The sequence below is a fragment of the Populus trichocarpa genome, chromosome 10 (assembly GCF_000002775.5).
Source record: "Populus trichocarpa isolate Nisqually-1 chromosome 10, P.trichocarpa_v4.1, whole genome shotgun sequence".
Taxonomy (NCBI): Eukaryota; Viridiplantae; Streptophyta; class Magnoliopsida; order Malpighiales; family Salicaceae; genus Populus; species Populus trichocarpa.
Window position 1 is genome coordinate 12,162,483 of NC_037294.2, and position 23,998 is coordinate 12,186,480.

The following is a 23,998-nucleotide window of genomic DNA, read 5'->3' on the forward strand; positions in this document are numbered from 1 at the left end:
TCCATCAAGACACATGTTATTGTGATATGGGATAGTTAAAAGTTCATCTTTCCCTTCTTAGGCAAAGTTATTTAACTAACAATTAGAAGAAAACAATCTTTTTTATGAGATTCATTTGCTATTAATATATTGAACATGAACAAATCAATTTTTTTATATTTTATACATATAGTAAAATAATTTTAATATTTTTAAAAGCAAAAATAAATAAATTAAACTTGGAGTTCATGGGCTTTTCAGTCTTCTACCACCTTGTTGCACGATGAAATGACTACATTGATACCCAAGGTTATTTTATTATTTTTATTATGTTTTTCTAGTTATAATCGATTTGGATGATGATAATTTAGTGTTTTAACAAATATAGATATAGTTTTAAAAAATAAAAATGGCTAGCGTATGCTATGTAAGTGTCGGCGAATAGAAAGCGTTCGCGCTTTTTAGGCGACACAAGTAACACCTCCCGCGTGGTAAAATATTGTCATTCACGATGGCCTTTAAAGAGTTGCGTTGTTCTTTTCATGGTGCTTAGTCACGTGTGCATGACGGAGCAACAATTGAGTTCTGATGAATTTTTTTTCTTTATCTCTCTCTTTTCTCTCTCCTCGTATCAAATTTCACTTTAGCCCTTGCAAAAAATCAAATGAACTAATAATTTTCTCTTGGTTCGTGTTTGTATTAATTTTAGTTCTTATTCTTTTGATTGCTATTTATTTTACTTTTAATGCTTTTTAAAGTTTATTTTATTTTCAATTTCATTCCTCATTATTTTATCATTTAATTTTGGTATTTAATTTGGTCCTTATTATTTGATTGCTATTTTTATTGTCTTTTATCATTTTATTTATTTATTTTGTTTTTCAATTTCATCCCTTAATGTTTTTTTCTTCATTTACTCTTGGTGTCAAAATTAATCCTCATTTTTTTTATTGCTATTTTTTATTATTGTATAAATTATGGGTAATGAATTTCATCTCATTTTCTTTTTCTATTACTTAAACAATTCTTATTTCTTTTAACAAGTAACTTATAATCTTAATATTTTTTCCAGTGAGCATGGGACCCCTGAATTTATACAATAATAATTTTCTATATCAACATAATTTGAATTTTGTAACGGCAAAGCATGAAGTTGGGAGGACATCTGTTAAGATATAACGGCGGTGATGCCTACTGATTGGTGTTCAGGTTCAGGAGGTTCTATTCAGAAACCGAATTTCCTGCCCTCTCCCACTCCTACTCTCACCTACCATCAGCGCCTAAAAGTCTGCTAAAAGTCTAAAACCCTCTGCCAGTAACCTTCTCCTCTACTCAAAACCCCGAACCTCGAAAACCATCTCGCTTCAAAATCCTCCCTGTATCTCCACCAACCATGAACGTAACTCTAGCCACTTCTCTTCTCCACCTCAGAACCCCTTCTTCCTTCAACTCACCTTCGCTTCTCCATTTCACCACTCTCAAATCCCACAATTCCACTTCGACCCCTCCTCTCAAAATACCAAAAGCCTCCTCCTCCTCCTCCTCCCCCTCCTCCTCAAATGACACTTTCAAAAACCCACTAACCCAAACCCTAAAAACTCTCACCAAAACAGCAATTTTGATCGGTGTTACAGCTTCCATGGCTGGTAAATTCCCTGTACTGCCTGCAAAAGCCGAAAACCCGGCAGCTCTCACTGAACAAAACCCGACCCTCGAAGAAGAAGAGGAAGGCATGGAGAAACATCAAAACCAGAACCAAAGTGACGCATCGACTCCTTTAGAAGCATTCCTAGAATCTAATGCTGAAGCAATTGAGTCTCTAAAATCACTTTTACAACAGAAGCTTGAAAAGGGCCAAGACGACGAGGCTTTAAATATTTTAAAGCAGTTAGTATCTGCGCAACCGGAGGTTACTGAATGGAAGTTTTTGATGGCAAGATTGCTGAATGAAATGCGCCGGGTCCAAGACGCTCGCAATGTGTTTGAAGAAATTCTCGTTGCGAATCCCTTGTCTTTTGAGGCATTGTTCGAGAATGCACTATTAATGGAGCGCAGTGGAGAAGGAGACGCGGTTATTAGGAGGTTACGAGAGGCTTTAGATATTGCAGAAGAGGAGAATAAAGTGAAAGAAGCGAGGGACGTGAGATTGATTATGGCTCAAATACAGTTTCTGCAAAAGAACGTGGAGGAGGCGCTGGAGAGTTATCAAGAGTTGTCGAATGAGGATCCTAAAGATTTCAGGCCTTATTTTTGTAGAGGGATGATATACAGTTTGCTTGATAGAAACGAGGAGGCAAAAGAGCAGTTTGCCAAGTATCGCGAACTTTCTCCAAAGAAGTTTGAGGTGGAGGGATATTTGAGGACCTCGTTATCAAGGATGAAGCTTTTTGGGTCGAACGAGAAGAATTGAGTTTTGGTTTTTGAAGTTTTGAGGTAATAATGATTTCGAGAATTCAGCTGCTCTCCAGATAGAGAAGGAAGACATTGGATTTTTGGGTAATCATCCTCAATTTCATTTAGTGAAGTAGGTTTAGTTATTTACTACTCGTCTAAGTTATTAGGGTTGATGTGGAAACATGGTTGGAGTTTCACCAAGGATAAGTAAAAGGAATAAAGAAAAGAGGACCGAGTTTAATAGAGCTGTAACACATACATTGTTGCTACAGGAATGGTTTCGATCATTTCTTTTGAGGATTGTCTCCGTGTTAATTTTAAAAAACTACTGGCTTCACTTGCAATGCAAGCTTTCTTGCTGGCCTATCTTTCTTTTGTTTGGAATGTTATGGTCTTAACATATTCTTGAAATCAATCTTTAAATGTGGAAATAATTTTATAAAAAAGTTAAATAATATCTTTGCTGCGCAAATTTTCATGATTTCGTTAATGAATTGTCAATCTCCAATGACTCCAAAGTTGATGCATTCTTGTAATACTTGAGATTATCCAACCTCCATGATGTGAATATAAGAGGAAGAGACTTGTCTCCACGGTTCAATATTTTCTGAACGGAACTCTTTCTAAGGCTCTGTCTTAAAGTTCTTTTTCAGAGAAAATACCATTCTAGAAATGGAGAGAGAGGACCCTAGGAATGGAATTTCTTCTGTTAGAACAAGGTTGGTCAGATCTCCCATTCCTCTTCAGCTTTTATTATGTTCCCACAATGAATGTTGTTATTCCTCTTTTATGGTATTGCGCTGTCTATGATGTCTAATGGTGTGCCTGGTTGGATATAAATACTAGAATTTTTAAAAACCAGTGCACTCTGAGACAATGTTGTGGATAGGTAGTTTTCATTTCTTTTTCGTAGCATCATGATTTGTATGCTTTTAGGGTAGTTAGTTTGGAATCATTCAGCGGGATTGGGCTGCTCTTTTATGATATTGCTTTTACTTTCACGTTTTCGAGGTTAACTTGTATTCTCCATCTTGCTTTTGGAATTCTTTTCAGTTAATTAATATAATTGTCTTTATCGAGGACAAGTTTCATTTTTTGTTCTGCTTCTTCCTGGATTACTTCACTTTGATTTGAAGGGTGTTTCTGCGTGTGGCAATGAATTGTGGATTCTTTTGACTTGCTTATTTTGCTATTGAATTTTAGAATGAACAAATGTTATGCATGTGGCTGGCTGGGTTATATATAGACATTATTCATTTGTGTGTACTCATTCCTGCTAGCATTACACAAGAATTATGCAGTGTATGTGTCGTGCTACTTTGGGAAAAGATTGGCTAAACGCTTTCCATTGGTTCTTTACAATGACAATGCCATGGGTGCACTTAGACCTCCAATCTTTGGAATGGCCACACTTTGGTGGACCTTTCGGAGATTCAAGTCTGCTGGAGTTCAGTTTATAGCTGGACTATTCTTTTTTCACTATAAGCTGAACGAAAACTTTTCTCTTTTGTCTTCCACATCAGAGTTTCAGTCATTCTCTACAAATTTTGCTAATCTCTGGGATTTTACAGTTAGCCAGGGATAAATATAGTCTGGTGAGATCCTGGTTGGATTTTCCATGAGAAGAGTATTTATTGGACGGTTGGCTTCGTTAGAGACGTGCATCATTGGAAGTTGGATTTGCAACTTCGTTCAGGTTATTATGTCATGTTGGTGAAGGTGGAGGATGATAATGCGAGATTGAGAGCATGTAATATAATAATATTGGTAATCTTGAAGTGAAATCTCTTAATAGAGTTTCAGTGTTCCATTGAAGGATGCCTCCAAGGAGGGGAAAAGTTACTTCCTTGGAGAGCTATCTCGAAGACTTAAATCCCTTTCTGAAGGGTTTTATTTTATTTTATTTCAAGAGGCTGCTGGTCTGAGATTTGACTATTGATCTCCAAAAGAGGAGAAATGTGTTACGGTGTTGGTAGATTGATGCTGTTCAGGTAATTCCAGGTTTGACTACTTTGGAAGTGTGTGTTAGCATCCTGAAGGTGTGGTGCAAGGCTCTGTGGTCGTGCACTCGAATTTTTTCTCGGTGCTTTTGCCTTAAAGAGAGAGAGAACGCGGGGGAGAGAGAGCTCTGAATCGTATATTCTGAGATAATTTTCGGTTGCTCTAGTAGAAGTCTTCCTTATCTTTACTAAAATTATCCTATAAAAAAAATAACTATTAAGATTGGAGAGAGATGCTGTAGGGTTTTCTGGTTCTTTTCCTCTCGTTTTCCCCCTAGTAAAGAGTTTTATGCCTTGGTGCCCTTCAGATAGTAGTTTTTTTGGAAACTAGCATAATGCCCAACAGGGATGGAGTTAAGAATTTTTGTTTGCAAGAGCCAGATTAAAGAAAGTTTTTTACAGGAAGCTAAAATTTAAAAAATTTATTTTCAGAGCTAAAAGTTTAATTTGTTGAAGGAGAGGGCTAGAAAAAAAAAAATTCTTGCAAGGGGCCGTTGCGGTACTTTATATGATAAAATTTTCTAGCATAAAGCATCCAACAACGTTTCTATCCAAGTTGCTGAAGGGGCTCTGGCAAGTTCAGCTTTCACCAGTTGGAAAATGCTTTCTACCAGTTAGCTTTGGCCTTTTAGATATCCAAGATCATTCTATCATATACTTGTTGCCGATGCTTTCCAAGCCATTATTCTACTTTTAGAAAGAAAGTGCATGTCTTTTATCAGTTGGCTTTAGCATTTAGATATTGAAGATCATTCTGTTATGCCTTGACTCCTTGCTGCTATGTTTGCGCATGTCTCTCGTCAGCTCTTCTTCTTCCTTGTCCAGTCTCTGAATCCTCATATGCGATTCCCAAATATTTACCACTTGCATTATTTCTCTTATTTTCCTCATATCTTAAGCCTTTCGTAACTGACAACTTAGATAATTTGTTGCTGGATTTGGTATATATTCAGTTGCGAAGACAATATAACAATCATTGAATCATTCCAGTGTATTGGCATTTGCAGAATGAAATAAAAACTTACGTTTTTTATTTCTTCTGTTTTCTTTTTGTTTCTTTATGATATGGGGCTAGGAGGCAACACAATTTCCAGTAACTTTATCATTAATGTTTTGCGTGATTGTATGAAATCAATCTCACAGTTCTTAGCTTGGCCCAGAAGAACTTGCTAGTTGGAGCAAAAATGTGATGGAACAACTTCGCTTGTTGGTACAAGATCGTATTTGGTAATATAATAGTATTCATCACAGAAAGGCACGCCTCGAGTAGATAGGAGAGCATGCAAAGAATTGATTGTACATGGGATTTGGGACTGTTAATGGCTTGGAAGCTCGGAGAAGAATTAACGAATGAGTGCCTTGACTTGCTATTCAAGACCCATGTTGCTTATTCTCTGTTTAATTTTTATTTCGGGCGCCATATGATGTTCCAACAAAACGGACTTTGACAGCTTAGGTCTCACATAATATCATTCGTGGACTCTTTATAATCAACATGCAAATAATTCGCCCTGAATGAAATGAAGGTCAACCAAAAGATTTAGACACACAGAGATTACGAGATACTGCAGTGGGTCGGGCATTGGCGTTAAAAAAATGCAAGAAAATTTAGCAAGTTCAACCGAGTTAAGAGCAATTCCTATTCCTCCTTTGTGAAATCTCAGTTTCTGTTCGATTGCAGAGATCAGGCGCAAAACATGGGAGACACTTGGCCATTGAAGTTCGCCATGTTCAATGGGGGTGAAATGTGAAGTGACAGTTCAAGTTGAAGCTACAAGGACATGGACATTGACAAGGACAAGAAAAGACAGCGATGTGTTACTGCATAAGCTTATAGGAAAAGAGGAAAAATATGGATGGCCTTTCATTGAATAAAACATACACCATTAGATAGAGACGAGGTGATAAAGAAGCCTACATGTGACAAACCATCATATTCTGAAAGCAATGATCACTTTCATATCGTCTCACCTCCCTCTAACGCTCATGCTTTTTCTCTTTTGATTTAGTACATAACGTCTTGCCATAGAAGGATTATGAAATGTCCTCATGTGCTCTGAGAGTCTGTGGATGGCTCGGATATTACCGATCACTGAAAGCTGCATCAGAAAAGAGTCGAACTTCTGATATGGCAATTTCATTCCCTTGTTCACGATATCTTCTATCAGAAAGCATGCATCCTCTACTTTATTGCAACCAAAAAGCCCATCGATCATCACAATATAAGTATCTACATCCTGTGCACAGCCTCTCTTATCCATCTCATACCAAGTCTCGAATGCCCCATCAGGATCACCCATCTCAAAAAACATTGAAATCAGCATATTATGAGTCTGCACACTAGGAAAGCAACCGGCTTCAATCATTCTTTCATAAAGCCTAAGTGCTTCTTCACTATTTTTATTCTCACAGAGGACCTTGAGAAAGCAGTTATAAGTAACTATATCAGGAGGATAACCTTTGTTTCCCATTTCTTGCAAAAATCTATAAGCTTCATCAATCTTCCCAGCCGAACACATCCCTTCGATCAATTCTTTGAATGTTGAAACATCAGGGAGGCAACCGCTGTTTATCATATCCTCTAGAAGCTTAAAGCACTCGTCCATTCTATTATTCCGTACCAGAGCCCCAATCATGATTGCATAAGTTTTTGCTGTGGGAGATGACATAGTTGAACCTTTCGTTCTCATGAACTCAAAAAGTTCAGCTGCCTCGTTCACCATCCCTGCTCTGCAAAATGCATCGATGGCAGTAATGTATGTAAAACTATCAGGGGTATGACCAAGTTGGATCATTTCCTCCAAAACCTTCATTCCTCTAGTCGGATTTCTAACTCTACACCAGCCAAAAAACATTACATTATAAGTGTTAGCATCAGGCTTAACCTTGTTCTTCACCCTCTTAAACAATCCTTCAGCATCCTCAGCCAAACAACACTTGCATAAAGCATCCAACAACAAGTTAAAGGCATTGATTTCCGGCTGCGTCTTCACCCTTATCCTCTTCTTCTTGGCAAATTTCTGAACACGGGTCAGATACTTCTCTGTATAATTCCTCAAAATGGTTAACAAAACCTCAACAGGAACAACATTCTTGTTATTCCTCTTCATGTAATCAAGCATATCGCAGACTATTCGAAACTGCCTCGCCTTATATTTCGTACTAGTCAAAATATCAATCATTTCGTTATAAGCACAAGGCTCGTGGGAATAATTCTTTTGATGCCCTGCCCACATAAAGAATCTAAACGAAGTTTTTTCCTCAAAATGAAGCCTACCAAGAACATTAAGGACCAGGTCAGTAGTCAGCTCTAACCCAAGTTGGTCAAGGGTTTTCTCCAAATTATGATCATTATGATCACAATTCGAGAAACTAGAGCTGCCCATTATAGTTTCGCAGATTTTATCAACATCACACTCTCTAACACGATTTCTTCTACCACTCCTCTCGAATGTCTGTTCTAATGGGGCAACTTGAGAGCAATATGAGCACATAGCAGTAACATTAGTAGGCAAGAAAGCAAAGGGAAATGATAGGGAGGGCGAATTTAAGGTTTTTGGAATAAGAGAAAACGAAGGGCTAACATTTCTGTAGAAAGACAAAGAATGGTGATTTCTTTTGAAAGCAGATAAACATGCAGGAAATTTCCTCATTTTGAGGGTTTAGATTATGACTATAAGGGGACAGGAAAGAAGAGGAACCATTGCAAACTTTTGATTTCCTTGTTCAGTTTCAGCAAAAAAAAAACGAATTGAAAGAGAAATACCAGGGGGTGAAAAACAGCGCTGGGGATGCTTCTAACCAATCACACTATCCAGGCAATGGCCGCCCGTCAGGAGCAGAGACAGGGAGAGAGTTCAAAGCTATTATTAGCCAGAAGACTCGGCCGATGTGAATATAGAGGCGGGCTTGTGCGGCGAATGACTTTGCTAATAACATTGGGCTGGACTTGTATAGAAAGGCAGCGTCCAGCCCAAATTATTTAAGTTCATTATTCTTGCCTTTTACGTGAGAGAAATTCAAAGTAATGATTTGAATTTTATTAAAGAATTCATTTCAATCAATCAGTAATTTTAATTATGTGGGAATGGTTTATTTAAATAGAATAAGTGGAGCATGAAAGGAGTTTCATATCATCAAAAAATTAATTAGAATTTAGAAGTATGATTTCAGTATTCCTGTCTTAAATGGATTAAGATATCAAGTATTCTTGAGGATAATAATAAATACTATAAAGTATTTCAAACTAGCACAGTACGACACATGGATAGGATTACAGTGCATAATAATAATAATAATAATAATAATAATAATAATAATAATAGGAGGAGGAGGGGATAATTACGTTGAGTATTCAGTAATCTATTCATTTTTCTTTCACTTTTATCTACATTTTTTTTAAATTATACCTTAACCATTGCATATCAAAGTTAGTCAGGGTGGTGGCTAGATTGCTTATATTAAACTAGTTTTGGTGCTCGTGCGCTTTGATGATGTAGGGTCACATTATTTTTTCTCGCAAAACAAAATGTTCAATTGCATCAAGCATTTTTTTTTAAAAAAACAAATATTTGATTCGGATGATTGAGTTAAATAAATTAGTTTTATTTTAATTAGATGATAAAAAATAGACAATGAAATTAGATAGACTAAATTCTTTAAAAGACAACCACAATAAATTGAAAAAAAAATATATATTTTTTTTAAAATATGGCTCAATTTCCAACCGATTAAATACGAAATGATAAAAGAGAGCTGTAAGAGATAATATATTTTATATTTTACTGAAGGGTGAGATTAAAAATAAAAATTTATTTAGAAAAAAAAGACCTAAAAAAACATTAAAAAAAAACAATGATCAAAATTAATAGACAAGATAAATTTTATATTTGATTGAAAGGTGGAATTAAAAAGAAAAATAAATTTAACAAAAGGACCTAAAAAAAATAAGAGTTAGATTGATAAAAATAATATGTAATGTCTAGATGGAATAATAAAATTGAAAATAAATAAAAAATTTATAAAAAGATCAAGAAAACAATTTGAATTCAAAAAAATTAGGACCAAATCAAAAAACATAATATATGACAAGTTAAGATTAAAGGATGAAATTGAAAACAAATAAAATATTTATAAAAAGATCAAGAATAAAAACTAGAAATCAAAACAATAATGATTGAATTTGAAATATCAGGAATAAAAAGAACAAAACTGTCATTTTTTTTTGCGTGGAGGGGGGGCAATAAAAGGAAAAAAATATCTTATCGGTGACAAACTAACCACCCAATATTGACATGAGCTATCCCAAAAAGTAAAAGACACGACAACGCTTTAAAAGACATGGTGAGAGGGAATTTTTTAATTATTGGAGGTGTAACACACATCACTCAAAGGGTATGGAAGTTTCCCATACGTTCAAGTGCTTTTTATTATTTTTATTTTTTTATTTAAGAAAAGATTCAATAGCCCTAAGATAATAATAAAAAACTTTTGTGAAAAAGCAAAAAGCCTCTTGAAAGCTATTTTTATTTTATTTTTAAGAATGTTATAGTCATTTCATTATTTATTTTATTTATTTATTTTTTATATCTAGTCAAATACCAAAGTGCCTCTCGTTTGACATTATAAATATAAAACAAATCATTGTAAAAGCATGAAATTGTCCCTTGAAACCAATTTTAATTTTTTTTAAAAGTATTTTGTTCGTTTCATTGGATTTTTGGAATGAGAAAAGACTTTTTGTTTCTAATTAATTTGATAATAACCAATACACTTTATAAAAAAAAATTAATGTTAATTTTTTAACGTGGAGGATGAAATCTTTATTATACTATTGCAATGGATTCTCTGAATATAGAGTTAGGGTTCCCTCCTTGGCTCTTGTTAATATCACAAAATGCAATGCTTAAAGTGTCCAATCTGACTTATTTATGAACAAGGCAAAAGGGAACAAAAAATGGAGGACCCAACCCCAAGCATGGCGGCAGCATGCCAGCACTTCGGAATGTCTAAAATTAAGTAAGACTTGAATTTGGACTTACGCAACGTGGCTACTCTTAGAGCAGGTTATCTTTTATATCCGCAAATCTTCCACGTGTCACGTCTTTAGTGGCTCGCGCGATCCGGACATGGACGAGAAAAAATCCACCGGAGGATAACGCGAGTACCAGGTGGAACGGAATGGAGAATCTAAATTATAATTTATCATCCATGGCCCTCAGCAGTCCAAAACCTCATTTCCAATGGCCATTTCCAGTTCTCCAGACTGGTCAGCACCTTCCATTAACTCTTGCAGAAAGCCCCACAAGATTATCTTCCCTCAAACATGCAAAACCCTTCACTTTTTCCCTCTCCCGTGCTTCAATATTCCTGGTTGTCACGTGAATTCTTCTTCTAGCTGTCCATCCCCTATCCTAGAAGAAGAGCCGATATCCACGAATTTTCCTGTCATCCAACTGGACTTGAAACTTGAAGATACCCAACGCTATCCAATTCCAGATCACCCAGACAAGTTAAATGATTTTTTATGTGGGGTTCTGCAAGATCCCAAGTCTGAAGAACTAGCATACGAGTACTATAAGAAAGCAAAAGAAAAGCCAGAATTTAGGCCACAAAGACCAGTGCTAAAGCTTCTCATAAGGTACTTGATTCAATCAGATAAATGGGGTTTGGTTTTGTCGTTGGCTGATGACTTTAAAAAATACAATGTGTTCCCAGATAGTTTTACTTTTTCAACTCTGGTTAGTAGTTGCATTAGAGCTAGAAGATTCAAGATTGTAGAGAATTTACTTGAAAATTTTAAATCTGATAGTAAAATTGCTGTTTTGGCTTTTGATTCAGCAATGAAAGGGTATAATAAGCTACATATGTATGGTAGCACAATCTCTGTACACGAAAAGATGATATTAGCAGGCATTCCTTTGGATTCTAGGTGTTATTGTCAGATAATGAAGGCCTATTATAAATTAGGTGATGCAGAGAAAGTTGTTGCATTGTTTAACGAGTTTGAAAGTAGAAAACTGGATTCAAAACCAATGATTCTAAGACAAATATTCAAGATATTATGTTTGTCATTGGGGAGATCAGGCCAAGCTTTTCAAGCTCTTGAATACTCTAGAGACATGAGAAAGAAAGGAATTTTGGAGGACTCTTCAATTTACTCTTCCTTAATCTGTTCATTTGCAAATATTCGAGAAGTAGAGGTCGCCGAAGAGCTTTTCAAAGAAGCTCTAGAGAAGAGAATGTTAAGGGATCCTGAAATTGTTTTGAGGCTTGTTTTGATGTATATAGAAGAAGGGCAAATGGAGAAGACAATTGAGATTGTTAAGGTAATGAAGGGTACTGCTAATCTGAAGGTGTCTGATTGCATTTTCTGTGCAATTGTCAATGGCTTTTCCAAAAGGAGAGGGTTCAGTGCAGCTGTTAAGGTTTATGAGGAGTTGAAATATGATGGTTGTGATCCAGGACAAGTGACATATGCTTCTGTAATAAATGCCTATTGCCGAGCTGGGCTTTATTCTAAAGCTGAAATGGTGTTTTCTGAGATGGAGGAAAAGGGGTTTGACAAATGTGTTGTGGCATACTCTAGCATGATCTCAATGTATGGGAAAACTGGTAGGGCAAGAGATGCAACGAGGCTTGTAGCAAAGATGAAACTAAAAGGTTGTGAGCCAAATGTATGGATATACAATTCTTTGTTGGACATGCATGGGAGAGCCAAGAATTTAAGGCAGGTGGAGAAGCTATGGAAGGAAATGAAGAGAAGGAAAGTGGCACCAGATAAAGTGACTTACAGTAGTGTTATAAGTGCTTATAACAAGTCCAAGGAGTACGAGATGTGCGTGAGGTATTACCATGAGTACAGGATTAACGGGGGTGTGATTGACGGGGCAATGGCAGGAATTATGGCTGGAGTTTTCTCTAAAATTAGTAGGATTGACGAGTTGGTGAAGCTTTTAAGAGACATGAAATCTGAAGGAACACCAATAGACGAGAGGCTTTATAGATCCGCTACGAATGCAATGAGGGATGCTGGACTGGATATCCAAGCCAAATGGTTGCAAGACAGCTTTAAGGCAAAGTAACATAGACTATGCGATTGATTACACTTGTATTTCTTTCTCTCTTTTTTTGGGTTTTTCTTTGCACACATTGTCAAGGCAATATTCATGGTAGGTGACAAATGTACATCGTTTTTTTTTTTTTTTTTTTTCTATTTTCTTGAACAAGTATAATGATCTAATTAAGTTTACGTAACGGGATCGAGAATGAAATCCAATGCAATGTAATTGTTTTGTTTTTTTTTCATATATAATTGATGTAACTTTGTTCTTTGAAAAACTCATTTATAATTAATCTAACTTTTGTGCTTTAAGAAACTCATCGGCCAGTTTTTGGAATCTTTTAGGATATCACGTCAAACTACAAGTCTTGTAAAAAGAAGTCTTTAATAAATGTTTTTGCAACTTTCTTGCTTGCCTAGCGATCTACTTCAAACATTTTTTGAAGCCTCACCACATGTTTTTACTTTGTGAAAACAGGTTTCACGCTGTATTTTAAAACTGATTATTTTTCAAGAGTAAAAAGAACCTTTAACGTACAGGAACTAGATCAAATAAATATTTTTATACCAAAGTTAAGATTTCTCCACTACCAAACTCGTTTAAACTTGCTTTTCCTTGTTTTGATCATCTCAAGTCTCCGCAGTGGGAGCATCCATTTGGAGACTTGCTGCTGCAATATTTTTAGCATTTCCTTGTTAGGAAGGTAATTCCGTTGCATTAATCTTTCCATGCAATCACCATTACAAAATCCAATATAGGCAATGCACATCGGGTTTGTAATCAAACATAGAATGTAATCAAACACCATAGCTCGTGAAAGGATTTTCAGATATCACTAAACTGGGATTTTGCGTTCCCCTCTCATCCAAAGCAGAAATAAAGCTAAACAAGGATTCCAAGCTCATCCTCTGTAGTTGCTATATTCGACAAGAATTGAAAAACAATGAACAAACCAGAAAGAAAAATAGCAGATAGCTCCATAGGTATATTAGCAACTCAAATCATGTTGCTATCCTGGGCAATCATAGGTACTAACATGAACAGGATTGTGATTTTGCTTCGCACAATCAGCCAGTTCCTAGATCTCTCGCTGCAGGATAAAACGAAGATCCAGAAATTTGTCTTCTCTCCCTGGTTTATGTTTGTGATTTATTTCCTAGTCACAACTTCACGGGTCGTGCATTGAATTGCATCTTTCCATCAAATATTAAATATCTCTCTGCAGAAGCCACAAGAGCAGCAGTCGCATTACACACTGTAAATTCTTGTCCCATACATAGCAGTACGTACCAGTAAATAAAGTTCAATAGAACTTGATGGCTTCAAAACGACAACTTTCCAGAATCCAGACAGGTCAAAGGGAATAAACATGCATGAAACTCCCAACCAAAAGTCTTGAAAGCAGGAATCCAAGTTGTTGAAGTTTGATTTCACTCCCATGCAACTGAGATCATAGAGTTGGCCAACCCCGACTCCCCAAAGGTCATTGTACTATCATAATCCAGACGCTTTGCTCCTGGAATTGCCTCTTTCAAACAAAACAGCTTTGTCCCAGCTTCTTCTAGTTGAGAATAGCAGAATGACCATAGCAGCTGAAGAGGAAAAACCCAACTCAGAAACTTAAGAGTTAAATTATTGATCTCATTTTACGAAATCAAATATCTCTCAATTTTTCTAGTTTTTTTTAGTTATTGTTAACCATTTTTTTTTTGTTTATTACATTGATAATTATCGATTTATTTGATTAAATACTTGCATAAACTTTTCATATAAAAAAACATATTGAAATAGCCTAAATACCCAAGTTTTTTTTTTTAAAAAAAAAATTACAACCCACGGCGAAACGTGAGTCAAATAGCTAGTATATAATATACCATATTGAGGTGGAGAATGGAAGACCTTGTTTTCATCTTTGTTTTGAGCCTACATTCTATTTTCCTTTAAAATGAAATCCAGTTTGGATAGATTTATGCCAGGACACACAAACCTAGTTGAGTCAAAGGAGTTTAGTTGGGTTCCAGGTCTAATTGAAGACCTGATTGAGTCAAATGAGTTTAGTTGGGTTCAGGTCTAATTGAAGACCTGGCCAATTCAACGCAACACACTTGTCTAACCAATAGAGATAGGCTGGCTAGTAACACCAAAATAGTCTAGTTCAGGTAATTGCGATTCAAAATAATAAAGGCAATTAGGAAGTGTTCTTTAGGTCTAATCAAGAATAAGTTAATTGCAAAAAAAATTGCACTATGCCATAGATTTAGGCAAGAGTTGTTTTTGCTAGACCAACTGCTACATTTAGTATCTATTCAGTAGATTATGCACCTGGAATCGAGTAACTACACATATAGATAAGAGCAGATAACGGATACAAAGACAAAATGGGTAGCCAAAATACAAATAAAATAAGGTTCTCACCCGTATTGGATCAGTTTTTAGGAAATTTCTTTGGACTCTGCGTCCATCAGGAAGACGAATTCCAACCCTGCAAAGGAGGCTCTTGTCGCCGCTGGGTTCTTCAGGCAGAGGTGGATATGTTAGTGTCTTAGTCGAACATTTTTCTTCTCCCTTAGCAGTACTAGCATCATCTTTGTCGTTAGAAGCAATATCTTTTTTGTTAGAAGCAATCACACTGGAGTCTTTCATGCTCTCCATAGAAGCAGCTAATGCCCTTAGCACTTCCTCATCTTCTTCTTTAGTTTCATAAGCAGACACTAGAGCTGAAAATTTTGTATAGTTATAAGCAGAGCAACAAACACAATGAACCAACCGTCATAACGTGGATGAAGGATCACACAATACACACACAAATGCATGCACTCGCACATACCCCATAACATTTAAAGATAGAACAAAAAAAATGATATCTTAATTAAATAAATACATAAATGAAAGAAAATATGAAAACTCATTTCTCCTCAAACTTAAAATTCTAGAATCTATGAGTTTTTTTGTCAATAAAAACTCAAGTTCTGAAATGAATTTACAACAAATGTTAAGGTATCATAAATTTCTACGAATTATTACATCCAATAAATCCATTCAATTGCCTAGACATGTTTGATGACTTCTGTCCTTAAAGCTTATATGAAATAAGTGACAATACAAACATTGGGTCAGGAAGCAGCTTGAGCCTTGAGAAACATTGGAGCATTAAGATTGAACCGCATAAAATGCATTAGTTTGAGAAAAATCCAGTGAAGCACACACATTTATATTTAACTTGTAGCGGAACGTAAAAAAGAAATATTCATCCACTGCATTTGGGTGATTAGCAACAAAAATCAAAATGTGAAGAACTAGACCAAGATGCACTTGTGCAGCCTGAATTCTCAAATACAAATTTTGGCTGCCCAAAACACCATTTTATGAGAAACAGTTCCTTTTTACAGAAGCATTGAGCTTAGTTATAAACTCTATTTCAAATCTTTGTTTTTTATATCACATGCCATGAAATTAGATTATAACTCACATCCTATCACTTCCACCACAGCTCGTTATCACCAAATACACTACCATTGGTCATTCAACAATTATCACAATAGTTAATTTCACCAAGGACATTGCAGTTAAATACTAAGATTTATCAAATATTGGAAATGGAACACTATGGATGGTACAAGAATTAGTTTTCATGTATAAGATAACTCATCTACAATTATCCCATTTCAACTAATTTAACATCACATATTTAAGAAACATAGCATGCAAAACTGACCTTTGCTTTTTGGTGGAGTTAGAGAACTACCCCTTTGACGTTTATGAGATAGGGTTTTGTGATGATCCCTTGGACCGCCATCCATAAATGGTACTAGATCCTATAAGGTTGAACATATGTCTCCTTATATCAGCAAAGCAACAAATTGAAAGTTGGATTAAATTTTAAAGTGCGAAGTTCCATGCTTCCATCAACAATTTTTCTACAGGACAGAGCAGAGAAAGTATAAAAACACACAAAGCACGCACCTCTAGCAAACTCTCAGGCTGCACCATTCCAACCCATGAGTGCATCTTTTGTCCTGTGATTGGGTCTATTATGAGGACTACTGGAATAGAATCCAATTTGTAATAAGTGCAAACTTTCTGTCCCTCACTTGTATCATCATATACCTGTGTCGATGAACCATAATGAAAAAAGATGAGAGCTAACCATCAATCTAGATATTAATAGAATAAAAGAAAATGATTCATATTTCCAAATATTGTGACTCGACATCAATATATACTGTAACTGATGAAAAACAGAGTACACCTATTGCAATGCTTGTACATGAGACATTAGTGGAATTTCAGCAAGTGCTTCATGCAAAGTACTCAATAATTCTATTTCTACGTTCATCGCTTGCTGTCTTTCCTTTCATGAATCCTTTCGTTAATCAAATATCATTTGAGATAGAGGGAATGCAAGGATCATCATCTGTTAAACAGTCCTACCTTAACCAGCCATAATAATCAGAGTGGTGAATTTTAACCTTCACATAATTTCATGTTAGGAATAAAATTATGTTTGATTTATGAAATCATCAACTTCATATTTTAATGATTCCGAAGAATTCATATATCCTGACAATAACATATATCACATTAATACCTGAGAACATGCTTCTTTTCCTTTTCCTGTTACCTTGGATCAATTTAATCAATAGTATTTCCCTTCTAATAGGGTCTTCTTAGGGAATAGCTTGCCCTCACTTTCCTTCCTCCTAATAATCTAATCACTCAAAACACACATGCACACAGACATAGAGAAGGAGGGAGGGAGGGGAGTCAGCAAAATCAATAAGGCAGTGTAAATCCTATCAATGGAATCTAATAAGTTGGATAATATGTCTTTCTGTAATTACATGGACAGGCACATGATAAAGATATAGTTGAATTTTTAAATCAATTTCAGTCATGGTTTTAGTAAATGTTATTGTGTCATGGCAGTTATACACACTGAGATAATTTCATAGCACTGAGAAAGAAATTGTTTTTGGCACTTGAGCCCGTTAAAGCATGATACTCACCTGCCAAAAGATAAAATTAGTACTGATCGTTTGAGCAACAGCTTCATTTGCCCATGTATCCCGGTTTAACTTCAGAAGACAATATTTACAGCATCAAAAGCAAGATTCAAGATTAAACATAATGGAACATTTCTTATGCAGGTTGCAGAATTACTCAAAAGCTACCATATGTGAGCTGAACTCCTTTGTGGATTGCAAGTTCACTAGAAGCCATTTGTCCTGAACAGAAGCAGCTCCTTTTGCCTGGATCTCAAAATAACAGAATTTCCAATCAAATAGTAAAACAACAAATGATACGAGATAAAACATTCACATGTATTAAGGTTGCAGATCAAAAATTGGTATGGAACCAGATAGACAAGAATCCAAGGCCAAATTAACGCCACCAATGAGGATCACACAAGACATACAGGCACAAACCAGTTAGCAATACTTGGTCATTCTCCAACTACAGCAATGGCTGATCCAACCCAATCTTCACTACAAACAGGTCTTCCTCTTGGCCTACAGTTCAAGAATGGAAAGAGACCATCCGGGGAAAAACAGAGAAAGTTCTTATAAAAAGAAATTGCTAACATTCCCACCACCAAGACCATATTGCTTTCACCATCTAGATAAGTGGCAAACCATCATATATATTCTGCAAAGTATGCATTTATTTTCTTGATGGAAAAGATAATAATCCTGTTTATCCTCTCTCTTTACTTCCCTTGTTTTCCATCTCAAACTTCAATAAAATGTCAAGGAAGTTCATTGCTTGAGGATGTTTATTGACAAGTTATAGGTTCAAATTTTCAAAGAAGCATCTCTTTGCTTTAGTTACATGCAAGAACCTAATGAATGACCATGGTGTCATTTCCAGAGTGGTTAGCCTCTCCATCAAGAACATTTCCTTTGAATGGGACACATCAGCGTATATTATTCATGCTAGATTCTGCTCATCCCCAGAATAGATTTCTTCCAGCCCTTATCATAAAGACATGTTGAACTTTTTTGGATACTTGATCACTATTTTCAGAAGCTATTCTTTTACTATATGGGCCTATAGTCCAGTACTCACAGTTCCTCTCGCTAATGGGAAACATATTAAAATCTATATGAGCCAGAACTTTCTTGATTAGGAGATCTTCCTTTTCATTTTGTAAAAGATGCTTAAATAAGAATCATTATCCTGTTACATATTTTCAAACACAGGTGTAGCCATGTAGGTTCCAAATCAAGCTTTCCTAGCATATCATCTTGATTCACAGAACCACAGCACACGAGAAGAAATGCATGCTACCATCAAAAGTTCTTAATAGTAGAATTAGCCAAATTTAATACGCTGTTTCTCAATCTCATTCAAAATTTCAACTATGGTTAAAGCACAGGAATTTTATAAGGATAAGGTTACAGCTTAAAAAGATGACCAATTGTGAGCATAAAGTTCTAGTGTGATATACCTTAAACTTTGCGCTTTGGTGCATAAGGTCAGAGTTGTTCCAATCACAGTGAAGTGAAGCTTCCACTTGTATTAAATGTATTTCTTAATAAAATCTAAGTTTTCTTAATTTTAAACTATAGAGATACAGGAAGACTTATAAAGAGATCAGTAGGGTTTCAGATACCTATCAGACTATTATGATGATTTTATTTAAACTCAAAATAAATTCTAATCAAGAAACAAAAATCTAACTCCTAAAAGGAAAAATAAAAGAACTTCTAAGTCCAAAACTAAAGAAAATGTAAAATCGACTTATAATCTAGTTTCTTAGTCCCTTGATTGCAAAGTACAGAAAAAATGCACTTGGCTGCAGCATGTGTTGCAACAAAATCATACGAAATCCCTGATACTTCAGCACAAACAGCACCATGTAGCCAGCACAATTAACTAGAGCCATTAAAACTAAATGATAAATAATTTCACTTAAATCGTGAAGCAAAAGACTCAAAGAAAATCCCTTCACCTTTTCAAATGATCCATGGAACATCAGATGAAAAGGAGGACGATATAGAGAAGCAAGATTGTCTCGACTGTTATCTGTCGTGGATGTAGAACCTTGGTCTGATTCCCACACACCAGGATGTTTCATTTCCTCGTCAAAGTTGCGGAATGCAATCAATGAACTGGCTTCATGTGGTGGGTATCCTGTCCTTGATGCTCTAGATTTTGTGAAAACAAGGAAGTAGCCATTACAGGAAAAAAATAATTAATTCCAGATGAAATAAACAGAAACTGAAAGACAAGGGGGCAGTGAGCATGTTTATTGGCATTTAAATAACATGTGCTCCAAATTACTAAGGATGTGCAGCTAAAGAAGCTTAGAGAAACACAATATGTGGACATACATAGATAACATACCCATATAACATTGCATCATCATAAAGGGTATCCCTAACAACAGGTAAAGGAGCACGTACTTCCTCTCCATCACTATGTCCAACCTTTTCATTTTCCAAGTCCTTCAATCCACTGAATTCATTTGTCACCACCAAACCAATATTAAAGTAAAAAGAAATGAAAGAAACGAAACCAAGAAGTTCAAAATCAAACAACTAGATTCCTAAACACATCAGAAAATAAATCATGCCCCTGACATGCCTTTCAAGTACTTCTGGCCAGGTTTCTGTTGGCGGAGGATGCGACGCAGATGCAACAGCCCCACCTTCATTGCCTACATAGAACAACTGAATAGCATCTTCAAGCTTCCAGCTTGTGGCCTGTTCCAAACCCAATATTCCACCAACAATCAAATTTAATATAAGAACAACACTTGCACATCCAAGATTGCATAACAGCACTAATATTTAGACCATGGCGTGATTTAAAATGATTTAGTTATAAAATCCCCCAATCCAACAACTTGACAACTAAAACCAGTCGAACAACTTGTTAAAGTAGGTCAGCACAAGCTCTAAATCATCAAAGTTACAAAGTTTGAGCATCAAAAAACATGCTTTTGCTATTCCGAAGATGAATGGCAGCAAAAACCACTCCATTCTTAATATATGCATGTATGTATATATATATATATATGCATGTATGTATATATATATATATATATGCATGTATGTATATATATGCATGTATGTATATATATGCATGTATGTATATATATGCATGTATGTTTAACCTTAACCAGAACGCAGCGCTTGTTAAGCTAAATATAAAAAAAAAAAAAAAAACACAGATTCAGTCTACAGCTAAAAACGTAAGGGGGAGATGGAATTGATGGAAAACCTGCAAGAACTGACGGGCAGTCTCGGCAGTTTGGCCAACGGCGATCTCGAGGAAGGAAGACACCATACTCTGCTCGTCATTCTCGGATAACATTCTCTCCATTCACATTACCAATCCAAAACCCTAATTAGATTAATCAATCACATACACAGAGAAGGAATTAAGCTCCAGTGATCTTCAAATTTCCATTCAGTTTTAGAGAGGGGGAAGGTAGCACCGTGGCAGGAGGAAGGAGAATGCGAGAGGGTTCCTTCAAGTGTTTTAGTATTGTTTCGCATATTATTATTTATGTTTTTTTATTTTTTTATACAATCCGATTATCATTATATTTTGGAATTTATGAAGTAGTTGTTGAAAGTACTATTCTGTCCCTCCGAAATCCGGATGCTCCTGGCTTCCGGGATACGTGGGGGTATTTGTGTAATTCTGGTTAGGAAACTGGATATTATATTTCTTAAAAGAGAGAAGGAATTTTGATGATATTTTTTTTTTGTTGAAAATTGTGTGAGGCTTTACACTGTTAGATAAATCATCATCAGGATGGAGCAAAGCCCAAGGATTTTAGGGCCATTATTTTGCCTGCTTGTAAAGAGACTGGGCTGAGCTCTATCACCAATCTCGAGTCCTCGATCCATGACCAGCTCTAGCTGGTCTACATGTCTTCAGCTAATTTGGAATTTTCGTGAGAGGCCCCGGTCCGTGGTGGCGGGTCTATCAAATTTTTCAAGGAGACACGTTTTTTTTAAAATTGTTTTGATAATTGTTGTGGTAAAAAAAAAAAAAAAAAAGTAACTGCATAGCATTTTATTTAACCTAGAGTGAATGAGGCACCAGGGAAATTTTAACCATGTCCATCCAAAAAAAAACTAGAGCATGCCTGTGCGAAACTAAAAATTGAGCGTGGGAGTTTGATGTAAAAATAATAAGGTTATTTTACCAGACTCGAAAATGATTACCATAAATCAAGTTTCTTTTTGTATTCAAAACATTTTCAGGGTACTTAGTTCAGTTCTTAAAAAATATCATCACAATTTAATTTTTTAAGACCTCGAATTTAGAGGGTGTTTGAAAATATGATAATAGTTACGATTCAAAGTGTTTTTTTTTCAAAAATACATCAAAATAATATTTTTTTATTTTTAAAAAATTATTTTGAATATAAACATATTAAAATAATTTTAAAATAAAAATAAATAAAATAAAATAAAATATTTAAAAAATACAAATTTAATAATTATTTTATTAAATCACAAGACGTAAATGGCCAGGTTTTTTTTTTTTTTTGTTAGAACATAATGAAAATCTTGAGAAAAAAAACCCCCACACACCATCAAAGATAGCCACGCCTATAAGTGGAATTGGGCTCACAAAAATGTAAAATAACCATTTTAATTTAATAGTTTAAGTTTTAGATGAGTTTTGGGATATGATTTATATTATTTTCTAGTATATTTCTATAAATAAAAGTTCTTTATATTTAAAATTTACACGTGCTTATATTATTTTACACTATTAATTAATTTTAATTATAAGAGAGAATAAAGATGGTGAGATTTGAATTCATGATCATTTAATCATTAAGATTCTGATATCATATTAATGAACCATCTTAATCTTATAGTTTAAGCTTTTAGTAAATCGGTGATCAAACAGTTATACGTTTAATTCTCACAATCTTCATTCTACATAGTATAGATCATATATTAAAATCTCATCCAAAGCAAAAAAAATTTTTTATCAATATGTTTATTTCACAAGAAAAAAGTGTTAAAATCCACGAAGAGTACTTTAACAAGACGATCTCAATGGACTTATGTGTGATAGATAACCCCTCAACCAAATATAGGCCAGCAAGTATTATTTTATGCTTGTGAATTTACTAATCGTATATAAACACGTGAGTAAGCACTCACTGTATGAATATTATAACTCTACTACTACTATCATCAATGGAGCACGCGTTAATAAATTATCTTGCTCAAGCCTTTATCGCTTTTTTTTTTCTTATATATGTCGCATATAAAGCCTTAATATATTTTAATTTTCATAAAAGTGTAGCATGCCATTGCACTACCCGAGCTTGTCTCATCCAATCCAATTTCTACCGAAAAAAGTTGGCACCGCCTGTGCAAGCCTTTAGGACGTGTCCAGAAACCCTTGCCATGGGACGTAGCTTTCTCTTTGGAAAGTGAAAGCAACGTCCAAGACAGGAGCAGAACAATGGCTGGCTGTCAATTGCCAACAATATGTTTATACAGGTATGCTTTTGTGGGGCTTTTATTATAATGGATTTCTTTTGGCAGCGATGTGTATATAATTCGCCTAATATTTGGAAAGCCTCCTTTTACACCTATATATCTGTAGTTTTTCTAGAAAAGTTATTATTGTTGTCTATCAGAAGTCTAGCAGAAAGAACACCTTCCCCACTAATGGAGGTGAGCTAGTACGTACGGCTGAATGGTTTCCATCAAAAAACTTGTTACTATTGTATTGCCTCTATCTTAAAATAATGCTAGCATTGTTATTACGTGCGTGAATGCCTGTGTGATTATTTATATTTGGCTGGACCTCTCTGGAGAAAGTAAACTTTAATATGCCTGTATGTTTTCCCTCACTGGATATCCAAATTTTTTTTAAGATTTACCGATAGATTTTTTATTTATTTATATTCATAGTTTGTCAGCATAAATTTTCCCAACAAGCTCACAAACAAAAAAAAACTCAGTTGGAAAAACTTTGGTTGCTGATTTGTAGTCTGTTAATGAATTCATTAATTAGTAATAATTTTAATAATGAATTTACTGAGAAAAAACATCAAAAAAAAATATCCAATTTATTTCGTTGATATTTCTATCAATAAAGATAATATATCACCGACATAAAAATCGTATGTCATTTCATAGGTGAATTTTTTTGTTCGTTGGTATTTCCTTCGATGAATTTGATATATAACCATCAAATAAATAATTTGTTATTTCGTCGGTGAGGGAATAATAATAGTGATATTTGAAGTAATTCTTTTACAACTCTCTGAAAAATACCGACGAACTAAGTCCGTCGATAACCCTGTCGGTTATAATTTAGAGTTTTTTTAAAAATCTATTAAACAAAAATAGAAAATCAGTGGCCAGTAATTCTTTTCTAACTCTTTGAAATATACTGACGGGTGAAGTCCGTCGGTAATAATTTCAAAATATGTTTTTTTTTAAATCTATTAAACATAAATGGAGAATAATTAAAATAGATTAAATTAATATAAATATAAATATTTAGTATATAATTAAACATTTATAAGTTCAAATACAATTAATCTAGAATTAAAGTGTTAAACGAGGC

The 23,998-nt window shown here is 34.9% G+C and overlaps 4 protein-coding genes across 5 annotated transcripts; 2 read left to right on the top strand and 2 right to left on the bottom strand.

The window, feature by feature from the left end:
- The first annotated feature begins 1,176 nt into the window (after positions 1 to 1,176).
- Positions 1,177 to 2,717, top strand: LOC7459077 (protein SLOW GREEN 1, chloroplastic). Its single transcript, XM_002314704.4, has one exon. The coding sequence runs from the start codon at positions 1,373 to 1,375 to the stop codon at positions 2,387 to 2,389; it is 1,017 nt and encodes a 338-aa protein (XP_002314740.3). The 5' UTR covers positions 1,177 to 1,372; the 3' UTR covers positions 2,390 to 2,717.
- Positions 2,718 to 6,212: 3,495 nt separating this feature from the next.
- LOC7462630 (pentatricopeptide repeat-containing protein At1g73400, mitochondrial) lies at positions 6,213 to 8,250 on the bottom strand. Its single transcript, XM_002315791.4, has one exon. The coding sequence runs from the start codon at positions 8,024 to 8,026 to the stop codon at positions 6,341 to 6,343; it is 1,686 nt and encodes a 561-aa protein (XP_002315827.4). The 5' UTR covers positions 8,027 to 8,250; the 3' UTR covers positions 6,213 to 6,340.
- Positions 8,251 to 10,558: 2,308 nt separating this feature from the next.
- Positions 10,559 to 12,673, top strand: LOC7459078 (pentatricopeptide repeat-containing protein At5g13770, chloroplastic). Of its 2 annotated transcripts, XM_024609536.2 has the most exons (2): positions 10,865 to 11,013; positions 11,214 to 12,673. In XM_024609536.2, exon 2 carries the CDS (start codon positions 11,216 to 11,218, stop codon positions 12,455 to 12,457), a length of 1,242 nt encoding a protein of 413 aa, XP_024465304.1. In that variant the 5' UTR covers positions 10,865 to 11,013; positions 11,214 to 11,215; the 3' UTR covers positions 12,458 to 12,673. The 2 variants fall into 2 exon arrangements, with proteins under 2 accessions (XP_024465303.1, XP_024465304.1); XM_024609535.2 differs by having other exon boundaries at positions 10,559 to 12,673.
- Positions 12,674 to 13,247: 574 nt separating this feature from the next.
- Positions 13,248 to 20,954, bottom strand: LOC7462631 (plant UBX domain-containing protein 7). Its single transcript, XM_024611065.2, has 10 exons — positions 20,663 to 20,954; positions 20,024 to 20,142; positions 19,784 to 19,894; positions 19,389 to 19,584; positions 17,608 to 17,685; positions 17,443 to 17,511; positions 16,400 to 16,543; positions 16,152 to 16,251; positions 14,852 to 15,153; positions 13,248 to 14,028 (listed from the first exon to the last, which is right to left on the bottom strand). The coding sequence occupies exons 1-10, from the start codon at positions 20,762 to 20,764 to the stop codon at positions 13,867 to 13,869; spliced, it is 1,383 nt and encodes a 460-aa protein (XP_024466833.1). The 5' UTR covers positions 20,765 to 20,954; the 3' UTR covers positions 13,248 to 13,866.
- Between the last annotated feature and the right edge of the window lie 3,044 nt (positions 20,955 to 23,998).

Bases quoted from the DNA above. Each gene is read 5' to 3' on its own strand.
- LOC7462631 (XM_024611065.2), bottom strand. From the start codon at position 20,764: ATGGAGAGAATGTTATCCGAGAATGACGAGCAGAGTATGGTGTCTTCC. The intron at 19,895-20,023 runs GCATGTCAGGGG...AAATGAATTCAG, and splicing joins TGGCCAGAAGTACTTGAAAG to TGGATTGAAGGACTTGGAAA. The intron at 16,252-16,399 runs GTGCGTGCTTTG...TCAACCTTATAG, and splicing joins AGCCTGAGAGTTTGCTAGAG to GATCTAGTACCATTTATGGA.
- LOC7459078 (XM_024609535.2), top strand. From the start codon at position 10,616: ATGGCCATTTCCAGTTCTCCAGACTGGTCAGCACCTTCCATTAACTCT.
- LOC7462630 (XM_002315791.4), bottom strand. From the start codon at position 8,026: ATGAGGAAATTTCCTGCATGTTTATCTGCTTTCAAAAGAAATCACCAT.
- LOC7459077 (XM_002314704.4), top strand. From the start codon at position 1,373: ATGAACGTAACTCTAGCCACTTCTCTTCTCCACCTCAGAACCCCTTCT.